The 25,624-nt window shown below is 42.6% G+C and overlaps 8 protein-coding genes across 8 annotated transcripts; 5 read left to right on the top strand and 3 right to left on the bottom strand.

Annotated features, from left to right (window-relative positions):
• Nucleotides 1–1,739: 1,739 nt before the first annotated feature.
• Nucleotides 1,740–3,310, top strand: HO173_000266 (uncharacterized protein; the record flags this gene model as incomplete). The annotated part of the gene is made up of 7 exons (XM_037302216.1): nucleotides 1,740–1,788; nucleotides 1,850–2,022; nucleotides 2,076–2,159; nucleotides 2,236–2,584; nucleotides 2,638–2,831; nucleotides 2,920–3,124; nucleotides 3,177–3,310. The coding sequence occupies 7 exons, from the start codon at nucleotides 1,740–1,742 to the stop codon at nucleotides 3,308–3,310; spliced, it is 1,188 nt and encodes a 395-aa protein (XP_037170795.1).
• An 857-nt stretch (nucleotides 3,311–4,167) lies between these two features.
• Nucleotides 4,168–6,986, top strand: HO173_000267 (uncharacterized protein; the record flags this gene model as incomplete). Its single annotated transcript, XM_037302217.1, has 6 exons — nucleotides 4,168–4,231; nucleotides 4,292–4,386; nucleotides 4,446–4,552; nucleotides 4,603–4,870; nucleotides 4,929–5,821; nucleotides 5,867–6,986. 6 exons carry the CDS (start codon nucleotides 4,168–4,170, stop codon nucleotides 6,984–6,986), a joined length of 2,547 nt encoding a protein of 848 aa, XP_037170796.1.
• A 630-nt stretch (nucleotides 6,987–7,616) lies between these two features.
• On the bottom strand, nucleotides 7,617–8,791 carry HO173_000268 (uncharacterized protein; the record flags this gene model as incomplete). The annotated part of the gene is made up of 3 exons (XM_037302218.1): nucleotides 7,617–7,906; nucleotides 7,963–8,468; nucleotides 8,532–8,791. 3 exons carry the CDS (start codon nucleotides 8,789–8,791, stop codon nucleotides 7,617–7,619), a joined length of 1,056 nt encoding a protein of 351 aa, XP_037170797.1.
• An 824-nt stretch (nucleotides 8,792–9,615) lies between these two features.
• HO173_000269 (uncharacterized protein) lies at nucleotides 9,616–10,866 on the bottom strand (the record flags this gene model as incomplete). Its single annotated transcript, XM_037302219.1, has 4 exons — nucleotides 9,616–9,855; nucleotides 9,907–10,080; nucleotides 10,132–10,185; nucleotides 10,243–10,866. 4 exons carry the CDS (start codon nucleotides 10,864–10,866, stop codon nucleotides 9,616–9,618), a joined length of 1,092 nt encoding a protein of 363 aa, XP_037170798.1.
• Nucleotides 10,867–19,750: 8,884 nt separating this feature from the next.
• Nucleotides 19,751–20,174, top strand: HO173_000270 (uncharacterized protein; the record flags this gene model as incomplete). Its single annotated transcript, XM_037302220.1, has 2 exons — nucleotides 19,751–19,802; nucleotides 19,855–20,174. 2 exons carry the CDS (start codon nucleotides 19,751–19,753, stop codon nucleotides 20,172–20,174), a joined length of 372 nt encoding a protein of 123 aa, XP_037170799.1.
• Nucleotides 20,175–20,887: 713 nt separating this feature from the next.
• Nucleotides 20,888–22,040, bottom strand: HO173_000271 (uncharacterized protein; the record flags this gene model as incomplete). The annotated part of the gene is made up of 3 exons (XM_037302221.1): nucleotides 20,888–21,544; nucleotides 21,597–21,972; nucleotides 22,021–22,040. The coding sequence occupies 3 exons, from the start codon at nucleotides 22,038–22,040 to the stop codon at nucleotides 20,888–20,890; spliced, it is 1,053 nt and encodes a 350-aa protein (XP_037170800.1).
• An 894-nt stretch (nucleotides 22,041–22,934) lies between these two features.
• On the top strand, nucleotides 22,935–24,008 carry HO173_000272 (uncharacterized protein; the record flags this gene model as incomplete). Its single annotated transcript, XM_037302222.1, has 4 exons — nucleotides 22,935–23,009; nucleotides 23,054–23,099; nucleotides 23,161–23,403; nucleotides 23,455–24,008. 4 exons carry the CDS (start codon nucleotides 22,935–22,937, stop codon nucleotides 24,006–24,008), a joined length of 918 nt encoding a protein of 305 aa, XP_037170801.1.
• A 1,035-nt stretch (nucleotides 24,009–25,043) lies between these two features.
• On the top strand, nucleotides 25,044–25,607 carry HO173_000273 (uncharacterized protein; the record flags this gene model as incomplete). The annotated part of the gene is made up of 3 exons (XM_037302223.1): nucleotides 25,044–25,182; nucleotides 25,406–25,487; nucleotides 25,541–25,607. 3 exons carry the CDS (start codon nucleotides 25,044–25,046, stop codon nucleotides 25,605–25,607), a joined length of 288 nt encoding a protein of 95 aa, XP_037170802.1.
• Nucleotides 25,608–25,624: the final 17 nt, after the last annotated feature.

Consider the following 25,624-nt stretch of genomic DNA (forward strand, 5'->3'; position numbering starts at 1 on the left):
TTATTTTTCACTCTGACTTTTCCAGATGCTTTGTTTCAGAAATAAGTACCCATCTGGTCCACGGCCGGCGTACGGTAGAGGCAAAGCTGTACGGCTGCTTTTAACTTTGTACACTTGGACAGGGCCCTCGGGCGGCGGATGCATGACATATAGAAAGTATCTCTCCCTCTCTCTCCCTCTCTCTCTCTCCCACCTCCCTTCTCTCCGTCGTCCGGTAGCCAAACGATCATTGGACCTTCTGCAGCACTCTACCTATGCTCCGTACGCTTAGATATTAAGGCATCCGAGGAATCCTCATTCCTTCCTTCACAGACTCTAGAGTCCTCATTCCCCATGACGTTCGAAATATGGGACATTGTTCAAAACAATCAAAGGTCGCAAAGGCTGGGTCGATTGCCGTACCTTGGGCGCATAAGTAGGCTATCCAAAGTATCCAAACGATCTAACTCGATCATGCCTTTCGTAGCTTCCATCCTTCTCCCTTGAAGGCAGTCGAATGTAAGGTAGGTAGATAGATAGGTAGGTCTGTCCTCGTTCTAGTAGATCAGTCCCACGTTGCCCTCGCCTGTTCCTGCGCCAGCTAGAATGCCTCTAGTCCAATGGTGGCCAAGTAACATCGAGTCCAAGTATGTCCATGTGACCACCCAACCGAGAACGCTCACTTCCCCTCAAACCTTCTTCACTGCCCATATCATTATTGGACATTGCTCTGGGACTTCCCCTGAGCCTGAGAGCAGTACTCCGTAGAAGTAAGCAGTCCCCTTTCCGCAAGAATTGCCCACTATCATCATCCTCTTTCCCCCTGAGGAAAAACGAACACTTTCCCCCAGGGTTTGAGCCACAGCTTCGGTCCATTAGAAGAACCATTAATCAATCAATCAAAATCCATCAGTCAGTCAATCAACCAATCAATCAATCAATCGAAATAAGGCGACCTGCTTCGCTGTGACTGCCGCTCCTGTCCGCGTAGCCTTCCCCTCTTGTTCTCGCACTCTTGTAGAGATCGCTTAGTTAGTTACCAGCTTTCTGGGAAATAATCGCACGGTTCCCGCGCTGGGACGGCTAAGCCTCCGAGCGAGATCTCAATCATCAATCCTAACATTAACACCGCAATATCCTTCCCTTCTTGAACATAGCCAGCTTCATTATCTACCTCCTCCCCTCTCCTATGCAATCCTCCTTGTAGCGACAACGGAACAAACAGCCGCGGGAAAGGGAACTCTATTCAACTCATGTGTCAGGCGACACTCGGCTTTTGCTTCGCTCTCTACAACACTCGTTCACAACACCAAGGCAATCTTGTCCTAAAAAGTGAAGCCTGAGATTGCATCAACTTCAACAGAGATAATCCACTCCTCATTCTGCGACATGGTCCCCTCACCTTGAGCAATTGCAGATAGAGCACCGTTTGTTGCGCAGCCACCTTACCACATTCTAGCGACGGAGAAGAGGCATCCTCGCTACCCACACAAAACGCCATCGAGGGTATCCTTGCGCGTTGACCCAAAGCACCAAATTGGTGTGATTGATATCCTGTGTAATTTCAGTCGCCTCACCTCACTCTCCTCATTCTCCTTCTTCCTACCTACAGTACCTCCACCCTCCACCCTCCACCTCCTCAGGTCCGCCCAACACGGACTCATCTACAACCCTTCCGTTGCTCCATCATCGGCTCGATACTTCGAGTCCACCGTACTCTCGATAACCAGAGAGAAACAGCGCCATCTTGCCCTGCTAAGATGTCTACGCAAAACCGTCCAGCAGGTTTCACCAGCTTGCGCATGGGAGGTAGGGATGAGCCATGCTTACTTCTACACTCTGGCAGAGACTGATGGTTGATACAATGTAGAAGTCATCCGTGAGAAAGTGCAAGACGGTGTGACTGGCGAGACCAGAGAAATGCAGTACACCCAGTGCAAGATCGTGGGAAACGGCTCTTTTGGAGTGGTTTTCCAGACCAAGCTGGCTCCAAACGGAGAGGATGCAGCTATCAAGCGTGTTCTTCAGGACAAGCGCTTTAAGGCAAGCGTGGAAAATATGCCATAACATTACGTTCGAAGTACTGATGGAAGCAGAATCGTGAATTGCAGATCATGCGTATCGTCCGTCACCCCAACATCGTAGAACTAAAAGCGTTCTACTACTCGAATGGAGAGCGTGTAAGCAAGAAAGTATTTTATTGAATCGAGGAATTGCTCATGGTACCATGAAGAAAGTAGCTGACGCCCGCCTCAGAAAGAAGAAGTCTACCTCAACCTTGTCCTTGAATTCGTGCCGGAGACTGTATACCGTGCCTCACGTTTTTTCAACAAGATGAAAACTACCATGCCCATTCTCGAGATCAAGATATACATCTACCAGCTTTTCCGCTCCCTTGCGTATATCCACTCCCAGGGCATCTGTCATCGGGATATCAAACCGCAGAATCTTCTGCTTGATCCGAATACCGGCGTACTCAAGCTCTGTGATTTCGGTAGCGCCAAAATCCTGGTCGCAAATGAGCCCAACGTCTCATACATCTGCTCTCGCTACTACCGTGCCCCTGAGCTCATCTTTGGTGCTACCAACTACACCACCAAAATCGGTAATCTTCCACTCTGTCAGTGGCAGTATCGCTCGCTCACGCTTGTTTGATAGATGTCTGGTCCACCGGCTGCGTGATGGCTGAGTTGATGCTTGGTCAACCTCTGTTCCCCGGAGAGTCTGGCATTGATCAGCTTGTTGAGATCATTAAGGTGCTGGGGACTCCAACCCGCGAGCAGATCCGCACCATGAATCCAAACTATATGGAACACAAGTTCCCTCAGATTAAGCCTCACCCATTCAACAAAGTCAGTGAACCTGGAATTTTCTTTTACGTACTAACCTAATGAGTTTTTCCTTTTCGAACGAAAGCCCAGATACTAATTCTGTGTCTAGGTATTCCGCAAAGCGACCCCAGATGCGATTGAGTTGATCTCGGCTCTTCTCGAGTATACCCCTACTAAGCGTCTCTCGGCCATCGAGGCCATGGTTCACCCATTCTTCGACGAGCTTCGTGCTTCGGATTGTCGATTCCCCGACTCTCGGCATGCCGCTGGTGGTACTAAAGAGATGCCAAAACTGTTCGACTTCTCGCGTCACGGTAGGTCTTGCTTGCCATGTCGATATTGTTTTCCTCGCTGACTCGTACTCAGAGCTCTCAATTGCTCCGGAGCAAAACGCGCGTCTCGTCCCGACCCACGCGCGTAAGGAGCTTCTCTCACGCGGCATTGACCTTGAAACCCTCGATCCAATGTCTCAGGACGATATGAAGGCTCAGCTTGAGTGAGATAGATACTGGCTACGAATCATGCGTAACGAAGTCACGGTATCAGCGTGTCAGCACTTACCTAGCGTGGCGTTGGCCAAACAGTCGTTCCCGTATGTTCTCGCCAGGTCAGTGATAGCAAGATCACTGACAGATTGTGTGGACCAAAAGCATGGCATGGCTTAATTCAAAACGGCAATGCCTCGAATATTTTATCAATTCACAATTCCCTGGCAAAAGCGCGGCATGCATGGATGAGGGTTCCAATTTGTGCGATAGGCGGAATTTTTCATGTGGTGAATGATCAGCTGGGAATGAGGCCAGGCGCAGGAAGAAGCAAGGGTTTGGTGAAGGCTGCATGGGCACTTTCTAAGATGATCACACCTTAGATGACGCACCTACATAAGTTTCATGATTGCTAGCACCATCAACTATTCAAACAATTGACCAAATATTCTCGAATTTCTCCTGCTGTGCAATTGAAGAGACGGTGGATGGTGGAGTCCCATCCCATTACCACCAAAAATCTGAGGTCTACACGCTAGTTGTGGTGTTTACGAATGCTCCTGAATAGCCGCAGTGCGTCCTTTTTCCACCTCCTTTCGCCACACACTCTTAGTCATAAATCTGTCACTCCTCTCCGTGATATTCCTAGACATTTATAACAGCATCAAGCGGATAGACGATGTAGGACCTCAATTCGCCAGGCTCACCTCACCCGGATTTCATGCAAGTGGAGCGTCTCAGCCCTATATTGAAGCGACAGGGACTAAGGCCATGGCCAATTGGATTTGGCGCGCCGAGCGTCTGCCAGCGCCAACCTAGAAGCATAGCCCCATTCAAGACAACTTTGCTCCAACAAAACTCTCCCAGCAAGCATGGCAGACTACGATAGGAGAAACGGTGGACCACGAGGGGGCTACAACAATAACCGCAAGCGGCGTTATCGAGGCACAACCCCCGACCCCGTTGAACCTGCCTCGAGCTGACCTTTGCATGCAGACGATGATGAACACGACCGCCGACCGCAGCGCAGAAGATATGAGGAACCCTTGCATCTCAAAGTGCGGAAGCAGCTTCTTGGGGTCGCAGAATCCGTATGTCCATTATGTCACCGATGGCCCAGCCCTGGCCCTTTGAGCTAATGGCATCGTAGCCGCTGAAGAGAACCGACGAAGAGATCAGCAGTATCGCGAAACTCGTCGTGGACAACTATGACGATGAGGGTATCCGAAGACAGTTCTTTGATTTGTCACTACAGATGTGAGATATCGCGAACATAGTCATCGGCACATGACTGATGTTGACCCTAGTGTTGTCGAACAACCCTTCAAGATCCCTTTTGTTGCTGCAATACTTATCGTCATCAATCCACAGAAACCAGAAGTAGCGCAAGAGATATTGACGAGGGCAGCAAAGGCAATACAGGAATACCTCGAGGCTGGACACTGGCGTGAAGTCAAGCTGGTCTTGCGGTTCTTGGCCTGCTTGCAGGGTCTGCTTGAAGAGGATGGCGTATTTCCATTATTGGAGGAGCTCTTTTCGAGAGCCGTCGACTTGCAGACTGCATCTTCCGAAGATGTGAGTACCATGCTAGTAGTGCTAGTGCTTCAGTCGAAGCTAATCAGAAGAGCTGCAGAGCCTGGGCCTGGAACTCGTCAAGATTATCTTGCTTACGATACCGTATGCTATGGCCTCCTCCGCAACTGGCTTTGAAGAGCGTGCATTGGCACTGTTGGATAAGACGGATATCATTGCATCTACGCCTCACGCCTTAGAAGCTCTCGTAAATCCTTATCCAGGGAACGATGAAGGAGATGCTCAGGAACCACAAAGCATCATCAATTTGCTGCAAAAGCAACTGCAGGGAGAGGCTGGGCAATCTTGGAAGCTGGCGTGCATTCCCCGTCCTTGGAACGTCAGAAAGGAAGAAGATACAACGGATACAGCCGTTGCATCAAAGAAGCATGCTTTGCCTGAAATCAACATCCCATCGCCCGTGGCACCAGGTCCACGGCCAATGCTTCCCGAGATATACTTCTCAGTCTATGCGGATCAAGACATTGAGACAGTCCCATCAACGTCTGATGTAGCATCATCAATCCTCCGAGATTCCCTAGTTGATACCATCAACATCCTCGACTGCAACCGCAATGCAACTGCCAAATTTCTAATCGATCTCGATTGTTACTTCTCCGCTGAGACTTTTGTCAAAAGAGCGACACAGTTCGACAAGCTACGGAACGTAGAAGAGGGTCGCTCGACTTGGAAGCCGGAGGATGTCGCTGTTGACGCTGTGTTTTCCCAACTCCTGCAGCTACCTATGGCGGAGCACAAGCTTGTCTACTATCATTCTGTCCTGACTGAGGCCTGCAAAATTGCGCCGGCGGCAATTGCACCTAGTCTGGGCCGTGCCATTCGATGGTTGTATAAGAATGTGGATGGGATGGACCTTGAGTTGGTGTATCGTTTCATGGACTGGTTCTCCCATCACCTGAGCAATTTTGGCTTCACCTGGAAATGGACTGAATGGTAAGTAATTCGCATTTCATGGGCTCATCGCTAATAGATGCTCAGGGTTGACGATGTACAACTGCCATTGATACATCCCAAAAAGGCTTTCATGATGGGAGCACTGGAGAAGGAAATCCGTCTCAGCTTCGCTGCGCGGATCAGAGGGACCCTTCCAGAGCCATATCAACCACTCATATCGGAAGCCAAGGAAAAAGACACCCCCGATTTCAAGTACAGTTCTGATCGTAAGCATTCAATCCTCGTTGGCTTGGAACCCACGAAGCTAATTTCCAAAGAAATGCCCTACTCCGAACCCGCCAAAGAGATCCTTCGCCTTCTCCGTGCCAAAGCTCCCGACACGGATTTACAAAGTCCACTCAGCACCATTGAAGAGACCGCAGAGTCTCTTGGCGTGACAGATCCACTCGTCCCATCCACAGACGCCTACGTAACGGCAATTTGCTTCCTTGGCAGCAAGTCTCTGTCCCACGTACTCTCGCAGATTGAGCGCTGTAAAGACCGCCTCTTGTCAATTGGAGCTAAAAGCGAACTCGCCCGAAGGCAGATTATTACATCTGTTATGGACTATTGGCACGAAAAGCCAGGGATAGGCGTCAATGTGGTGGACAAGCTTCTAAATTATACCATACTAACGCCGATCAGTGTAGTCTTGTGGGCCTTAAGTGATCAGCTAGGGAAAGGGGAAGGGCTTGTTCTGAGCCATGTTTTCGAGATGGTTAGCAGCACGGTGACAAAAGTTACCAACCGAGTACGTCAAATCGTGGTCGCCCGCAATCAGCCTGGCCTTCCTGGCGACCAGGTTGCGATCCTCGATGAGACTTTAAGCAAAGAGAGGGACGAGATGGGAAAGCTCTTCGCTGTCATCGAAGATGGCTTGGTTGGTGTTGCTGGTGGCAGCGTGGATGACATGGCTGAGAGCGCGGATCAAGATTTGAAAGGGGAGGCGATGTTAAGAGGTTGGGGAGGACGGTGGTTAAGGGTGTTCAGGAGGAAGATGGCTGTCGAAGAAGCATGGGTGCAGGAGACGATGAGTTTTGTTGTGCAAGTCGTCGATGCTTCTGGGTTGGAGATTGCTGTGGAGCAGAACGGCAACGGGGAGGCAGTTGGCGATGGAGCTGGAGAGGAGATGTCTGAAGACGAGGCGCTCGCTGGGATTCTGTGAGGCTCCTTTCTTGGGTGTTACTCTATTGTTGGTTCGGGAAGCTGCCTGGGCTGGATTCCCAAGCATAGGGAGGCAGCCAAAATTGGGGTGTGAAAGTAGGCTCGCATTGACATGGTATAGCATCGAGGATCTCTTGCCACAGGGAAGTTGAAACAGGCACGCATGATTGCTGCTCCATCCAAACGTGAAATCAGGCGTACAAATGTTGCCACCGCACGAATAGATTGAACATGATTCACGAATCGATAGAGTGAGGAGTTGACTTCGGAACAGTCGAGACTAGACGTCAACTCCCATCCATATATATGCCTATACAAAATCAAAAACCACTACACCATTGTACCAGCGCCAATAGGAGTCGAATCTATTACGGATTAGATACCCTCTAACCTCCTATAGACCCAAATTTCCACACGCCCCTTGGTGTCCCAGTTTGTGGAGCGAGTCCTCGAGACCCGTGATGCACCTTTGGTGATGTTCATGACAGCCCGAAGCTTGTCAATTGGGCCGCGGCATTGGGGCTTCTTTTGGCAATCCTATCACTTTCTCCCATTCAGATGTCCAAAGAAGGGTTCCTCAACTTCTGCTATTGCTTTCATATTCATGGTGACGTTGAAAGCAACATTACTTTCACATAACCTTTTTCTGCAGTCTCCTAGACTCTTGCCCATAATCCCTGTCATCGTCTCCCTCGACCTCTTTCTGAAGCTTTTCCATCTCCTTCGTTTGCCGCTCCCATTCTGCCTTGCTCATCTTCGACTCTCGGCTGAACAATTCATCGTTCGGTTGTCGATAGCTACCACCCAGTCTGTCCCACAGCGTGGTGAATTGCCCATAATTGTAGTTGAAATACAGGTGGTGCATTGTGTGGCATGCAGCGCCATTAAGGATGTAGGAGTTGGCTACGTATTCGCCGTCATCTGTAAACAATCGATTAGCGACATGCGATGCCTAACGGAAAGACAGAAGCGCTTACGAATGAAGATAGTCCAGAAGTTGATAAAGGCGAAAAGGGCGATATATGCGAACTTCTGGAGCGGGAAGATAAACGGAAAGACGTGGTATGGTATACTCTGCGCGAAGCCATCCATGGGGTGGAAGGCGTGGCTTGCGTAAGGTGTAGGCATAATCCATTTGTGATGCGGTTTATGCAACGTCTTGTAGATCTTGGGATGATGCAAACCCCTGTGGATCCAGTAGATGCATAGATCTGTGAAGGCGATGAACAATGGGAACTGAAGAAAGTTGTAGAGAGCAAATGGAGCATCTGACGGAGCATCGTAGAGTTTTCCATATCCACGGACTTCAAGCAGGAAGAAGGGCGCGGTGAAAATTGCCATTAGCGGCATTGAGATCATGGTTTGGCGAATCTCAAGCTTGACTTGATGCTTGAGGTACTTCGGATGAGTGAAGGTGGCGTGGTCGAAGATGAAGAGGTATGAGAGAGAGGCAAAGACGAGGTAGAGTACGAGACCGAAAAGCCTAGAGAAGATGTCAGAAAAGTTTGCAGGTTATGACTCGACACGGACGGAGAGGTGTTGGTACCATGTGATCAAGTAGAGGCTAAAGAATTGTCTCCATATGTTGTCCCGCGGCCACTCACTCATATATGCGTATTGAGATGGGGCGAGCTGGAAGAATTGGGTGGATGAATGTATGGCGGTGGGCAGCTCACGCATACTGGAGAAGGTTGTAGTAGCATCTTGGACGGCATATTTTGGATAATTCAAGGTAGATGCTGGGTAGACGGTGGACCAGAAACGGTCAAAGAGAAAGGTATCAGCGATTTCGAGGACGATATCCATTGTCGATTAGAAAAGACCACAAGGCTTTGGTGACCAAATAGGATGGATGCCAATTGGAAAGAAAAAGCTCGGGCAAATGATGATTGCAGATCAGAAGATAAAAGGAAAAAGGGAAAAGGAGAAAGGGAAAAGGAAGGATTGATTGATTGATGGATGGATGATAATGATGAGGAGAGAAGGAGGAGAAAGAGAAGAAAAAAGAGAACGGTCACAATGATTGAAAGACTACCGAAGTCCTGAGGTACTCACTCCTACTTGAACATTTTTCAACCAAAAATGCTTCGAGGGCTCGCATTCAGGGTCTTCCGCTTTGTCAGCAAATCGTCCGGATAGTTGAATTCCCGGTCACCTGTCTGACCATTTTTACTCAGATTGATCCTCTTTTCTTCTTCCTCCACCGGAATCTGTAGTAAGTACTTGATGGCCAATTCATATATCAAAATCTATCTTCCTACAGTACAAACAAAATTGTCATTCTTTCTTTGCACAGCGTATATACATCCAAGAGCAAATTGTCCGAGAGCAAGCTCGTGTATACATAACAAGTACCTAGGTAGTTCGGAACCACATCATTTTGCTTGCAACCGCACTTGATTATTTTCAATGAATCAAAACCCAAAAGGCCTGCTACCCGCTTCAGATCGTTATCCTTCCTCGCATGAGAGAGCCCTTACCCGGTTGAGTGCCCACCATCGAATGCATGCCCGCGTCGCAAGTGCTATCACTCCCTTCCTTCTGTCACACGATTGCTCCCCTGGCCGTTGCAGCCTCTCTCATGCGCTCCTCGTATCGCGTTCATCCTCACAATCTTGCCTCCATACCTCTCATCGTTCTCCATTGCGCTTCACTCTTTCAACCTTCAAGCCTTTGCTGTCACCAGATAGAGGTTTGATCCGACGGTCCTTACCACGGCCCTTGATACCCTTGTTACTGTTCTTGTAGAGGGTAGAGAAGTAGTCCCACAGCTCTCTATCCGACTCGGAGACTTCGTCTTCCATATCAATCGATGCAAACCTTAACGTAAGGATGCGTAGCGTGTCGGCATGAAATTTGTTCTGATGAGACTATTCACCCGTTAGTCATGAAGCATGATCCATGTGGCTGGTGGGGCATACCTTCAGATTTCCCAACTGCGTAAACCTCTTCGCGCAGCCTTCAAGCCTACAGCTGTAGGGCTTGACTCTTTCATGCACTATCCTATGCGCCTGGACATTGCCACGCTGGGCAAATCTTCTGCCGCAGAGATCACAAGAGTACGGGCGCTCCCCAGTGTGACGGCGTTCATGAGTCTGCAATAAATCAGCTCATGCCCCAGCAATGACGTTGGCATAGCGAAAGACCTTGAGGTTGCCTAGTTGCGAAAAGCGTTGTCTACACGTCGTTTCTTTGCAGATCTAGTTCAGACTCCTTGTTAGTATGCCAAGATTTCAAGTCACTCTCGATGGCCTTACATATGGCTTGTGCCCAGTATGTGCTCGCATATGGATCTCAAGATGGGTCTTTTGGGTAAAGACTTTAGCACACGATGAAATCCTGCAGGGGTACCTTCTTTTCGACTTGGATTCGTTGGGAATGCCGTGGTTCACAGCGGACGAGACCGAATCGTCACTGGAATCTCGAATGTTGTGATCATAGACCCTTGGTGGTTGTATTTTATGCACTGGCAATGTTGCCTTCGTCTGTATAGCTCGCATGAGAGTATCGACATCCGTGCCAATGTCCTTCTCCTTTTGAGAGACCGGAAGCTGTCCTCCTCGCACCTGCTCACGGTAACGATCGTCATCATCCAGCATTTGAGACACGCTCTCGATCTTGATCGGTGGGCTGTTTGGAGTGTCTCTGCCAAGTGACATTGGTTGCGCTTCTACACCGTGAAGTCCATTCTCCATGTAAGCAAGATCTTGGTGGCCAAAGATTTCCTGTGGAGACGCATTTGTGCCAAACGCTTCACTCCTGCACCCACTAGTGTCAAAACCCAAACCATAAGACAGGTTCATGGAATCAAAGAACGTTGGCTGATGACAGGATGGGTTCGAGAACAACGATAGGCTCAAATCCAACTGAGGCAAGGACATGGTGCCTAGAGGCGTATGCGTCAGTCGCCGAGGATTTGGTATTGCCATTGATCCTGGGTCTGTTTAAGATAGGGTCCAAGGGGTTTCCACGTCAAGCCTGGACGTTCACTACTTTGAGGAGAGGATGGAGTTGATCCGGCGGGACAGGATGTTTATCAAACAATCAGTTGTATAGAGTCACTCGCTGCAATGTCTTGAGGGTATGGTGAGAACATCAATGCCTTGGTCAATGAGGACTGATCTGAGTTGGCAGTACGGGCAAGACTGCACAGGGTCAAGCAATGAACAATGGGTTGAAAGTGAAGGGACAGCGTGGACAAGATAACATGTCATTTCGCCAAAGGCTTAGGCCGTTATAGATACGTTATGCAGCCATATGTTTGGCATCAGGATGCGGAACATAGTCGACTCGCTAGACCCTTAGAGGGTATGGAGAAGGTCGAGCAAGACGTGTCAGGAACAATATTCCGGAAGCTATCACAGAGACGGGGTCATTTTTGAATAGAAGATGAGCAGGATCAGACGAAGAAAGTTTCCGTCTGGTGCGGGAGGGAGCGAGAGTCAAGAGTCAAAAGTCACAATAGCGCTCGCCACTGCTGGTAGCTCCATGGAGATTGTGAAAGACCAACGGAGATCCTCGGCTTTACCTCCGGTCAATTTCTGGTAGCAACATAAGAATTGGCTTTTATTTTGGAGGATTTTGATGCACATGGTGAAGTTGTAGAGTGGGGGAAGAAGACAAAGTTTTTCCGGCAGATGGGATCTGTTGCACCAGTAGTGCCGGGGCGGGGTTTCCATGGGATAATGGATAATGGATAATGGAAATAATGGATAATGGACAATGGATAATGGATAATGGGAAATGGGAGGTTTTTTCCCTTATCTATCAGTATTTTCATGTTGCTCTTGCGTAAACTCAAAACCACCTCAGATCAGCTTGGGGGGGGGGGGGGATCTCACAAGTATTGCGTCAGAGGTTCAGTGGGGCCAGGCGCCAAGAAAAGAGAAGGGAGAAAGGGAGGAGAAGCTCTTCGGACGCATCATCATCATCATGCATGGTGCCCTGGGCTGGAGGTGCATGAAACCTTCAAAAGGCGGAGGCCCGGAGGCGCTTCGCTTCAGAGTCGGAAGGTGCTTCCTGCGGGGTCGTTCTTTCTAGCTTTATATAGTATAGTTTGCTTGGCTAGATCCTTAGGGAATCCTTCGAATTCTTCCTCCATAGATTCTACATCCTCTTCTACCCATACGAGCCTGATTATTCTTATTCTTTGGAGGTTTTATCTAAATCTTTTTGTGGCCTTAAAGTAAAATCTCCTTTATTATTATTCTTATGTATCTTTAGAATCGTTATTTGACCTATTTAGCTATAATCTATCGTTATTCGTTTTTTCACTAAATTTCTTACTAAAAACCTTACTATAAAAGTATTTTCTTAAGTTATTTAGTTTAGAAAGCCTCTTTTTTTTTTTAAACTTTTTCTTAAGACTTAAAAAGTCTTTAATAAGTACTTTAAGAAGTTACTATTATTTAACTTAATTTCTTAGCCGTCGCTATTATTTATTAGACTCTCTTATTACTACGAAAGTAAGTAAGTTATAATATTATCATTCTAGCGAGTATTAGAAATCTCCTCGAAGAATTGATTTATCACTATTATCTTAACGCTTTAGACTTCTTAAGAATTCCTCTTAATAATAGTTTTATAAATTTCACAGTCTTGTCGTCAGAATTTCATTAGAGCACGCCTTCTTTAGATTAGTCTAAAGCTTTTATATAGTCTAGTAATACTATAAAAGTAATTATGCCTCGCTCTACGTTTACTATATATAATAATTTCTCGAAAATTATTAGTATATTAGTATTAAAGTGGTTTCGAAAGTTTAACTTCGATATAAAGGATTATTAAGATAAAGAAGATCGTTTCTTCTTAGTTAAGTATCTAGAATATCTTAATATACTTCTTATTAATAATACTTCCGAGTAATTAGAAAGTCATTTAGAAGTTATTCGACTTCTTATCGAAGTAGAGTACTTCGGTTTCTAATAAACAATCCAGCAGTTTCAGGCTATATTCTATAAGAAGTTTTTCTCAAAAGCTGTGGAAGTAAGTGCGATCCCATTTGATATCGAGATTACAGACCTATATTAACGTCTTAAAGAATTTCTTATTTTCTACTTTAAGCGTGTTATTAACTTAATATAAAGAGTTAAAATTAAGAATAAACCTACTACTATCTCTAATACTACCTTTAGTCTTCTTAAATCTACTATACTTAATATTATTCTTTATATCTTTATTAGAGAATTAAATAATTAAGAGATTTAAAAGGAAGTAATAAGAGATATAGTATCTTCTAATAGATCTCTATATATAATCTATAATCTCGTAGAAGAAGTATAGTATATTAATACCGAAATTCAGAAGCTCTTAAATAAAGAATCGAGATCTAATTAGCTGTAGTTCTATAAATTTCTCGTGGAATAAAACTTACCGAAATAGCAGATAGCTTTCTTACTTACTTCTTATTAAGTTACTAAAGCTCTAAGGCCTTTATATTATCAGTCTTAGTCCTTTCATATAGATTCACTAAAGTAACTATTAAAGGCTTTCGCGAGACCTCAATATTTCATATAATTCCAATCTCTAGAGTATCGTCGTTCTTTATATAAAGTTTCAGCTTCTACTTCTACTTTAACTCCGATCTTAATCTTAGCTTAGAATTCTAATAAAGAAAATGCTAATAGAAGTAAACTCTCGAATTCTATAGCTGATAGTCGCTTTCGTAACTATTAATCTATTCTAAAAGATATACTCGAGCGTAGCACTTCGAAAAACCCTTATATTAATAATATAATTTATTAGTCTTATAGAAAAGATAATTAGCTATATATTAAGTATAATATTAAGAATTATATCTCTTCTTATTATAAGAATACTTTACTATTTACTTAAGAATAGTTATACTTAAAAATGCTTATTTTCGAGAATAATCTATAGTTAAACTTTACTTTCATTAAGTTCAGAGAGTTTAATGAATCTTCTAGACCCTATAAAATTACCCCTTCGCCGAAGCCTTTTACAACTTCTTCTTCTTCTTCTTCTTCTATTAAATTAGATTAAGTAACACCTTTAAGTTTTATAGATTCTTATATTTCTCTTTATTCTAATTTAATATAGTTTAAAGTAGTAAGGCTAAATCGATCTCATTTCGCTAATATAAAAATCGCTAAAGCTTTTCTCGATAAAGGATTAAGGCTTAATAAACGAGCTTACGTAGAAGAAGCATTAACATTAATATCAATATCTCAGCGATAATAAGAAAAGCAATTTAAGAGACCTTAATCAATACTTATTTAATTACAGTAATTTATATTATAGCAGTTTCAGATACCTTAATATTAGCAAAAGCAGTCTAATATTAATCTAAATTCTAATACTTCTTTCTATCCATCGTAAGTTTCTATCTAAGTAGGTTCGTAGCAGCCTTCGATAGTTATAGATTAAGAATCTTCTTTTAAAATCAGCCATATCTATTTCAAGCTACTTCGAAAGAAGAGCGTCTTAAATATAAAGATAAGAAGCGAGTTAATAAGAAAGTAGAATCTTAGCCTTTAATAGACCTATTTAATAGATTTAAATATAATTCTTTCATATCGATTTAATATATACTTAAGAATATTAAAATTAATATAAATATAATAGATTTTATAGCATAATCATCTACTATATATAAAAAATTAAAGCGCCTTTATATCTAAGTTTTTAAGAAACAAACTTCGAAGTCTATTATAAATGCTACGCAAGCTCCTTCAATTAGCTTCTAGCCTACTTTTTATTTAACAAATTTTATAGATATCTATACTACCTTTAGAGTATTCGTAAGCCTATTAACCTATACTAGTATTTCCTTCTATATCTATATCTCAAGTATCTATATCTTAGTCTTCTCAATAGACTTTAAGAAATCCTACTACGTTAATATCCATATTCCAAATTAATATTTCTACTATAAAAGCTAAGAAGTATATACGCTTTTTAAGCTCTCTTATAGGTGTAAATAAGGCGTTTTATATTTCCATTATTATAAGGAAATAGGATAGATTCAATATTAGTCTCGAGAAATCTTATACTTAGATAAATTAAGATTCCGATATAAATGTAATATTTTCTAAACTAACACGCCTTCTAGACTTATATTTCTATCTACTTTCGAAGATTAAATTTAAAGGTTTTTTTATATATATGGCGGATTATCGTAATATCGTGCTAGAATATTAGATGTAGCTTATAATTAATATAAAAGAAATCTAAAGAAACATTCGATACTTTATAGCTTCGGAAGTTATATTCATTATAAAATTAAAGAGATCTAAATATCTTAGTTTAATCCTCGAGATTTCGTGGCTTTAGACTATGAATGCTTTCATTTTAATTCGTTTTTCTATTATTTTCCTAGGAGATAGATTGAAAGATAAGAAAGTTTAAAGAATTATAGATTTGGAAATGATTTTCTATAAAGATCACAATTTGTTAATATATTTTAAGTTCGCTATAAAAACTCCGAAAGCTATTAAGTAAAACATATTAAAGGCTTTTATTAAGGAAATTAATTTTTTAGAATCTAATAATTCTTCTAATTCTAGAAATAACTTATTAGATATTAAAGAAATTAAGCGTTAGGATTTTTTAGTAAATTAAGTCTATCTTAAGTAAGACGTTAAATTATTAGAGTTTATAGAAGTCTATCTTAAGGATTTAAGCCTCTTAAGTACTTCTATCGTTATCTTCAAAGTCTTTAATTCTTTTTCCTTATCAAAGTAAGTAATTATTATAAGCTTTTCAAATTAATCTATCGAAGTCTTTAGTGTTTTAAGAACGCTAGTACCATTATTTCTATAGGTGTCTCTTAAGCAAGTATTTCTACTAGAAGAATAATTCGCCAAAGCCTTTTATAATATTCCTTATTATTAAAACTTAAAGAATAGGCTAGTAAGCTAGAATTGGAATTAATTCTTAGATCGCTTATTACTATAGTAGAGTAGAGACTATAAGTATTATAACTACTATATTAATATAAGTATCTTAATAGAGAAGATTTAAGAGACTTATCTTATACGAATCTTATTATATATTAAGTACGTATTATATCTAGTATAAAGTCTATTTTCTCGAAATCTTAAAAATACTAACCTACTTACACGAAGTAATAACTAAAAAAGCTTATTTAAGACGGCCTCGAAGATAATATCTATAAACTCACTAAACCTGCGAATGAATACTTATCTCTATAAAATATACAGACTATTATAATAGATAAAGTTGAGAATCTAAAATCTACTAACGAGCCTCGAATAACTTTTAATTATTCTTATATTATGAAGCTTCTTCTAGAAGCTTATCTCGAGCTAAGCTCGAAAGTTTATAATTATCTATTTAATTTATATTATAAATGCTTATTCTTAGCTAATTTAAAGTATATATATCTTACGATACCTCTATATCCTAATAATAGATACTACTTTACTTTTACTATTTTAGATATCGATTAGATATAGTCTATAAGAATATAGTAGAAATTATAATTTATAGACTTTACTATAATAGAGCTAGCTTATAAAGTATTTAATTCTATTTCTTCGAAACCTTTTTTACTATATTCGCCGAATTCTAAGATTTCATTATCTCTCATATTCTATATAAACGACTTCTTTAATAACTTTCACGACTTTAAGAATCTATTTTCCTTTCTATAGTATTACTTCTTTTCTAAAATTAAGTAAACTAAGTTACTCTTATTCTTTAAGAAACTACAATTATTTATATTATTAATTAAGGCCTTTAGCGTAACTTATATTATTAAAGAATATATTTATATTTTTAAAGAACGAGTTATTAAAGTAGTTAAGTAATTTATTTCTTTAGATTAGTCGAAAGTTTAAGGTTTTTTTAAGAACTGTTAATATTACGCGTCGATAGGTAAAGAACTTCGCGGAAATTATAAGATCTTTTCTAGACTTATAGAAAAGATGAAATAGCGATAAACTCAAGTAGAATAGCTATTCTTCGAGATCTTATATATTAAATATATTACGAGAATAAGCATATATGATATTAACTTAAATTAAATTGTTTATATATATACTAATACTTTCGATTTTATAGCTGAGTATGCTATTATATAGTATTATATTCTTATATTATAAGAAGCTACTCTATTAGAAGCTTTATAATCTTAAAAGCCTACTATAATAGAAAAGAATAAGAAAATATTTATCTTATACGATTCGTTTATCTTTAATTTCACTTAAAAGAAGTATCCTACTTATAAGCGAGAACTCTATATTATTATTACGTTCTATAAAAAGTATAACTACTTATATAAGCACTTATACTAGTTTACTATAATATACACTAATTATAAGCCTCTTATATACTTTCTTAACTTAGATCTTTATAAAAGAATCTACGAGTATTAGGCTAATGAACTTTATCGCTTAAATCTTACTATTTAATATATATCGAGGCCTCGAAATAAAGCTATTAATAACTTATCGAGAACTTTATTCGATATTAAATACTTAGAGAATATTATAGTTATATGAGTACGATAGAAATTAAAGAATTATAGTCTAAAATAAATCTAAAAAGATAATAAGAATAAATTCGATTTATTCTTAGTAATACTTATTAAATCGAAGTAACTTAAAGTCGTTAATAGAGGTACGCTATATAATATTTCTTCTTTCTTATTAAAAGCTATTTCTACTATGAAAACTATAAAATTATTTGTAAAAGTTTTCGATAAGATTAATAAGAATATTAAGATTTAGATTAAAGCTTATCGCAGTAATATTTGATTTAACAAAATCTACGAATTTCTTATTATAGAATCTTCGACTCTTACTATTACGCTACTTTAAAAAGCTTTTAAGTATTAAGTAATATAATATATCCTATAGATCTTTCGAGAAGATGTATATTTACCTTATGTGTCGGAAGAAAAGATATTTATAATACTCTGAGAAGTTTATAATGAAAGCGAATACTAGGCTAAGATTAATACTCTAATAAGATTATATAATTACTATTAGCTTAGAAAAGTATAAGATATCGAGAAGTATATTGCTAGGTGTCTTAAGTGTACTAAGTATAGATTTACTATCAGATCTTAGCCTTTATATTCTATTAAAGTCATATACTCTTTTTAGCTTATAAAAATGGATTTTATAGGCCTACTTAAAATTATTAAAGTAGAATCTACTTTTATACTCGTAAAAGTCTACTATATAAGTAGATTTATAATTCTCTTTACTACTATATCTACTAATATAAAGAATATTATCTAGTATTTTAAGTTATTCTTTATTATATATAGAAAGTCTTATATCTACTACCTCGATTATAATTAATATTTCTTTAATAATAAGTTGAAAGAATTCTTAAGATCTAAAGATATTATCGTATTATATAGCCCTTCTAATACTTTTAAAAGTATAAGAATAGTTAAGATTTATAATAAACTATTAAAAGCGGTGCTTTATAAGAATTCTTTTTATATTAAATTAAAATGAGATTAATGTCTACTAAAGACTAAAAGTTCGATTAATATACGAGTTATTGAATACTTGAAAATCTCTTCTATTAATATTCTTTTTAAATCGCTGCCAAAAGCTTCTACTAGTATATCTATCTTATATATACTTCTTAAATATAATATTTCTACTTAAATAGCTGAGTTAGAGGATTCTATTAGCTATACTCAGATTATATAATAATATCTTATTTATCGAGCGAATCTTTATAATATGATTAGATAGCGTTCGAATTAGTAGAAGAAGGATATAGCTTCTCGATATAATAAGGAAATCAAGTAAATCATATATTATATTGGCGATCTAGTTATATTATATTAGAAGAATATAAAAAAGCTAAAGACCCGCTAGAGAGGTTTATTTTGAATAAGTGGATATAGTGGATCTTATGGAAGATCCTTCACACTTATATAACTCAATGGCCGAAAGATTAGATACGTATTTTATGGAGATCATCTTAAGAACTTCGTTACTCGTACAGGCTATCTCCTGGATTCTATTACCCCCTCATTACCACAACAGTAAACTACCAGATATCCCCGCTAGAAGCTTTCCCGAAGTTTATGCTTTCCCGAAGTTCATGCTTCCTTAGAGATTCATGCACTTGCGGAAGGCTTCAGCGTCCTTGCTTTCTGTAGCATTACATGGAAATGGTTACAGGAATAGTGGTTTGGTTTTATTCTTGCTTCAGATACTATACTATGCTACGGCTTTGTTTCTTTTACTTATATTTGTGTATAGCTTTATAATCGCTGGGGCTCTGTCTTGTTTGTTCCGTAGTAGTCGGAAGGTGCTTCCTGCGGAGTTGTTCTTTCTAGCTTTATATAGTATAGTTTGCTTGGCTAGATCCTTAGGGAATCCTTCGGATCCTTCCTTCATAGATTCTACATCCTCTTCTACCCACACGAGCCTGGTCATCCTTGTTCTTTTTCAGGACCTGAGCAGATAGGAATACTCTAACCGAGTTCCAACCAAAAATAATACATCATCGCCATTGTTCATGAGTTCATCCGACTCTCGAGTCTCGGTGCTTACTTGACTACACTCGGGCAAAGTAAATACTCCCGAGACATAGTTCCCCTGTAAAGTCCTGTTCCGTTGACTGGCTGTTCCTCTTACCAAAGCACTAAGCCTTCACTAGCGCCTTGGCGTGGGCCAAGGGAGCGGTGGAGGCTCCGAGGAAAGTCGGGGGAAGCTGTCAAGCTGAATCACCGCGCGCCTATGAGCTGCACACGAATCATCATCGGCATCCCAAACTTCGAATGATAGCCCTCCTGGAAGACCTGTAGATATGGGCTACATCCTCTACTCTCTCACCTTTTCTTCCTTTGTCCTTGCAACTGGTAAACACCATCAAGCCCTACAATATCAAACTGTCAGCTAACCACCTCCCAGCTCTCTACCTCACTCGAAACCGGTGGAACCACCTCGTACCTCTTCCCGACTACATCTACACTCGCCTTCCTTCCTCCTTCGCAAGTGATATCGAGTCCGGCTTCACTTCTACTGATTTTGACCTTTCGACCAATGTCGCCGCTGGCGACTCTCGCGCCGGACTTGACCGGCAGGCAAAGCGGGAAGTCCAAAAGATTATGAAGAGCAGGAGGATAGGATTCGACGAGGCAAGGAGGATGTACACTGAGTCAAGATTCGCGAAGAACAATATCGGGCCAGATGGGTTGCCGAGAGACCCAAAGTTCGTGTCATTTTCATGAGTGTTTTAGGGCTATGGTAGCACTGGGTGGCCGTGGACTTGTCAAAGCAGATCACTTGGGCTGTGACTACTAATTTCGTCGAATTTGACTGGGAATATATCTAGCGGTTTGGCGTCGATAATTTGAGCGCTTTGGGGATTCACAAGCGTCCCTCGGGAGTAAAACCTTCAAAACACGCTATGGGGATGATATGCCAGCCTTCTCGTGTAATATCATTATGTATGGCTTGAGCTTCCTTTAGCGATTTAGCGCTGGTTTGCGTGGGCAATGAACGCTCGTCAGTCACTGGGCTCGGGATTGCCAGGAGTTCGATGAGGAGTATGAGAATAATCAATGGAATACAACTAGCTTTCAGGGCAGGTCATGTTGATTGGAATCATTCAGATGCAAAATCAGTCTGTTTGCCATTACTTTACATACTATTATTGTCGATATGATCGTGCCTACAGCCTCGGTGTAATATCATGTCCGAGGCTGGTGAGAGTCTGTTCGGAGACTTGCGAAAGGCTTGAATATCTTCCCCTCAACTGATAAACATCGCTGGTTTGCTTGTCACTGAACGTGCCGGCTAAGCGGCATGTATCCACTCACCTCATTCATTGGGAAGACAGGCCTCCTATAATCTTATATGTCGTGACGGCAGCTAATCCTTTCTCTCGGGTCCCTTCGTTTCTCGTTCTTTGCCTGCTACGGTGCTCCCCGAACGTTCTCTACTATCTAGCCCTTCCAAATCCTGGCTGTTGAAATCCCGGGGGCATCCCGGGTGGAGGGCCTTGGCCAGGAGGCGGTCCAAATCCAGGTGGAGGACCAAAACCTGGAGGTGGCGGAGCACCCGATTGGGGGAAGCCTTGCTGCTGAGAAGGGTTGAAACCTGGAGGCAGAAAGCCTTGGGGACCGCCATATCCAGCCTGAGAAGGTGGTGGCCGCGCGGGCAAGCCAGATGGAGGTGCAGGTAGAGGCTGCGAAGGAGGTGCGGGGCGCTGCTGCTGCGGTGGAGGTACGTTTTGATAATTCCCATTGGACATGACTGCGCGCCCATTCATGAATCCTGCGACACTGCCTGGACGTCCCCCATCACCGTCAATCATTGCAGCAGGAGCATTGGGTGCCCCTCCCGAAAAGAGGCCTGCTGGCAACGGCTGAGCTGTTGGTTGAACGTTGTGTTTCCTTGCCTGGGCTGCCAGCATTCTCTCAGCTTGGTCACCGTGACGTTCGCCCTTTCCATCTTTCTTGTATGCATATTGGACGGATATCTCTTTGTTCATCAGGTACTGGCCGTTCATGTTGGCAATGGCTTCGTCCGAAGCTTCGAAGTTTGAGAAAGATATAAATCCGTAGCCTTTGGAAAGATTGGCGTCATCTCGAGCGACCTGTCAACGATTAGCTTGTTCTAGCGAGGGGCCTGGTAATGGAATGTCGTACCTTTGGGGCAGAGATCAGACTGCCAAACCGGCCAAATGTGTCATACAACGTTTGTTCGGTAACCATGGGATCTAAATTGCCAACGAATAACTCTGCTCCAACCTCTACAGTCTTCTGTTTGTCCGCTGAAGCCTTATTGACTCTTATAGGCTTGCCGTAAAGTCTGACTTGGTTCATGATTCTTGCTGCATACTCTGCATCTTCCTCGCTGATGAACTCCACGAAGCCATATCCCTGATGAGTCTGGGTGACCCGATCCTTTGGTAGATGCACGTTGACTATCCGCCCAGCTTGTAGCATCAATTCCCACACCAGGCTATCCGATACTCGTTCATCTAGATTCCCAATGTATACTGTAGCTTCCTTATCTTGTTCCCTGAGCCGAGTGTCAGTCGCGCCAATCACCACGAGAGTCATAACGTACCAGTGCCTAGCGCCAGACATGCTGGCCAGTTCTAAGTTCTTCGAAGCCTAGCAAGCTGATGCTTTAATCTGGATGAGATTGAGCCTGAGCGGTCGAAAGTATTCCCCGTATTTTAAACTCTCTAGTCTATGTATTTCATTTCTAGCGTGTTTTCGGACAAGTTGCCAATCTTTTCGATCTCAAACGCTCGTCACAGTGACAACCCAGCATCAAGCAACACCTGCTCGCACAAACAAACAGTGCGCTTCCGCAATGATGTGGCAGCCTTCTGAAGAGACAAAGGTATGCCCGCATTCTATCACATACGGCAGGTAATGCAGATTGCTCATTATTGAACATAGGAGAGGATCACCAAGATGATCGATATCTCCAGAGTTGCCATTCATTAGTACAACCTCTTACTTCCCTTGAAGGCTTCCTAAGCTAACAAGGCTCAGTGGATATCTTCCGTTGATCTTGTATCTTGGTGCGACCTAATTTAGGCACGAAGCATGGAGGCAAACGCTCATTTTTGGCAGGCTACACCATGAGTAATCCTAAGCCAACCCTCATAAGGTAGGCATCGCAAGCGCAGATGTATCGGGGAAGTGTCTGGGACGTATCTAACATGAGAGCAGACTTATATCGCCCTTGGCGGAGTAGCTGGTTTCGGGGAAAATGGATGCGGAGCGCAGGGACCATAGCTCACGATGCACAAAAATCTAGGGAATGGGCTAGTGAAGGGAAGGCATCAATCGACAGAATGCCCTATGGCTGTGGGCATTGGGTCCCGCGATCAAGCAATAATGGCGGAGTGGAAATAAAAGCCAAATTATGGGCAAGTGACCTTAAGGTTTCTTCTCCGTGTCGAGCTTTTGTAAATAGATCATATTTCACCTCATTCCTGCAAGTTGGGTTTCCCTATCCACCACGCCATGAGTAAAGAATACCGACAGCTCCCTCGAGGGCTCATAGAAGCATTCGCGGGCTTTGCGGCTGGGATTGCGTCGGTACGATGTTGTCATAGAATTCAATGCCTGTCCTAACATGTCAGACTTTAGTTGCCCACCCGCTAGATGTGATCAAGACACGGCTACAAGGTAAAATCTAAGAGTACTTTTCTGCCACGTACCGATACTGAAAGGTGAATATCCTGGCCAGTTGACCGAGACTCTCCTTCACAGTTTGGGGGCTCGCTGCGACTGGTAAAAAGAATTGTCCGCAATGAGGGGACCATCAGCGCCCTCTACCGGGGCCTTACGCCTAACCTCGTAGGCAATTCGTTAAGCTGGGCCTTGTACTTTGTGTGGTATGACAGAACCAAAGAAGGGATTCGATCATATCGAGGATTCGAGAACGGTGGACTATCGTACTACGATTTTTTTATCGCGTCTGGTACTGCAGGTACGCCATCACCTTGATACGTACCTATCGCCATACTGACATCTGATCTAGGTGTCCTGACTGCCGTTGCGACGAACCCAATCTGGGTTATCAAGACACGGATGTTGTCTACATCTAGCAGCCATCCGGGAGCATACAAGTCCATATCTGACGGCACGCGACAAATCTACCGATCAGAAGGTCTGCTAGGATTCTACCGTGGCTTGGTCCCCTCACTCGTCGGCGTCTCGCACGGGGCTCTACAGTTTATGGCGTACGAACAGCTCAAGATCTACAGAGGTCACAGCTTGGACGGGGGGCAGAAGGATCTGGGAGCGGCAGATTTTTTAGTGCTCAGTGGGCTCGCAAAGATGTTTGCGGGAAGCGCAACATATCCGTATCAGGTTGTACGTGCACGGCTGCAAATGTACGATGCAGACCGCACATACAAAAGTGCGAGGGATGTCGTTGCCCAGGTGTGGAGGAAGGAGGGGTTGGCAGGGTTCTACAAAGGGCTGGGGCCGAACCTGCTCAGGGTGATGCCTAGTACTTGGGTGACCTTCCTGGTGTACGAGAAAACCAAAGTGCTGCTTCCGCGGATGCTGGATCAGAGAAGTCAAATATGATACGTTGCACGAAAGCTCTGATTCAATGTTGCATAAAACGAGACAAAGACTCTCCTTGATGTCTGCACACCAGAAGGGTATGCAGATTATCTCTGCACATGGCATGTGCTTGCCAGTCACTGCTCTTCGATGCAGATGCCAGATTGGTACACTGGTGAGGGTAAGGTAGGTAAGTAAGGTGACAAGGTGTTATTTTTTATTATTATTATTATTATTATTATTATTATTATTATTATTATTATTATTACTATCATTACTATTATTATTATTATTATTATTTATTATTATTATTATTATTATTGTTATTATTATGATGGGATAATAATCATCGCCTGTGACCTGTCTGAGTGGAATCGATTATGCATGCTTGGATCGAGACCGAGACCCTCGTTCATCAAGCGCTAAATTAGGGCCCGTTCATTTTTACTTTAGGTCCCGAGCTGCTGCATGGCACCTCCAGCGGCCCAGAAGGCTAAAAATTAGAGGTGTCTCCGCCCTGGTGCGCCGAGTAGTTCCTCCTTCTGTGTCGCTCGCTCCACCACCTTTCTTCCAATTCTCATCATCTTTACTCCTCCTTAACATTACCTCAGGAGCAGACGCCTCAACTCTTTTGCTTCTGATCCATTTCTCATTGCTTTACTTGCCACCAACACCTCCCATACGTCACCAATCCTCAACAGCCATACTGCAGTTTGACCCGTGGAATTTGGCTTTCGTCATACGGTCTAGCTCTCTTTCCCTACCTCCTTCGTGCCTGGCTCCCATCGACGTGCTCCAACAGCGTATTTGGGCAAATATTCGATTGCCAACACCATTCAAGCACCTACGCGCTCTCTACAGGCATCGAGAGGCCGAGATCGTCCACTGTCCGTGCGTTCCACGTGCGGCTTTTTCATACCCTCGCAAATATACCATAACTTCCGATCGCTGGAGCAGCACTACCTTCCTCCTCAAATCGCAATCCCACGTCTGAATTGTTGGAAGATCTGCCAGCTGCCGTCGCCAAGACCACGCTTGGAGCGAATCTCAATCAACATGTACAACGCGCATCGTGGTGGGATGGGGCCGACATCCGCCAACAACAGCAACAATCGTTTGTCAGAGTTGTTTGATCAGATCCGAAGGGAGTTCGATGTCCATGCACAGGACAGAGCTGGTGAACATGATCAAAATAGTACGTTGGTTACGTTTCCTGAGTGATTCGCGAAGGCGTAGCCACTGCCTAAAGCTGCAGTTGGTCGCTGCTTCGTTACTATCAAAGTTGCAAGAGATCCTCAAACGTTGTTGTTCTTCCTGAATGCTAGCTCCTCACAAGCCCACATGATCAGGAAGAAGCATGAGAGCACAAAGAGAGCGAGCACTTTCGAAGAGAACGCTGACACAAGCGGAAAATATAGTGGCGGCTCAGATGCAAGAGATGGAGCTGGTTAGACAGAAGGTGTACGAATTAGAGCGTAATCAGATGCAGATCAAGCAAAGGTACGCCGTCGCGCTAGCGGCATGACACCGTAATCGCTAATGATTTGAACCAGATACGATGAAGACATTGCCCGTCTACGCCACGAGATTGAAGCTCGTGGGGGCCCCCTTCGCATGTAGGCGTCAGTGGTTTACCG

This window comes from Letharia columbiana (genome assembly GCF_014066305.1).
Source record: "Letharia columbiana isolate WasteWater2 chromosome Unknown Sc0000000_s0, whole genome shotgun sequence".
Lineage (NCBI taxonomy): Eukaryota > Fungi > Ascomycota > Lecanoromycetes > Lecanorales > Parmeliaceae > Letharia > Letharia columbiana.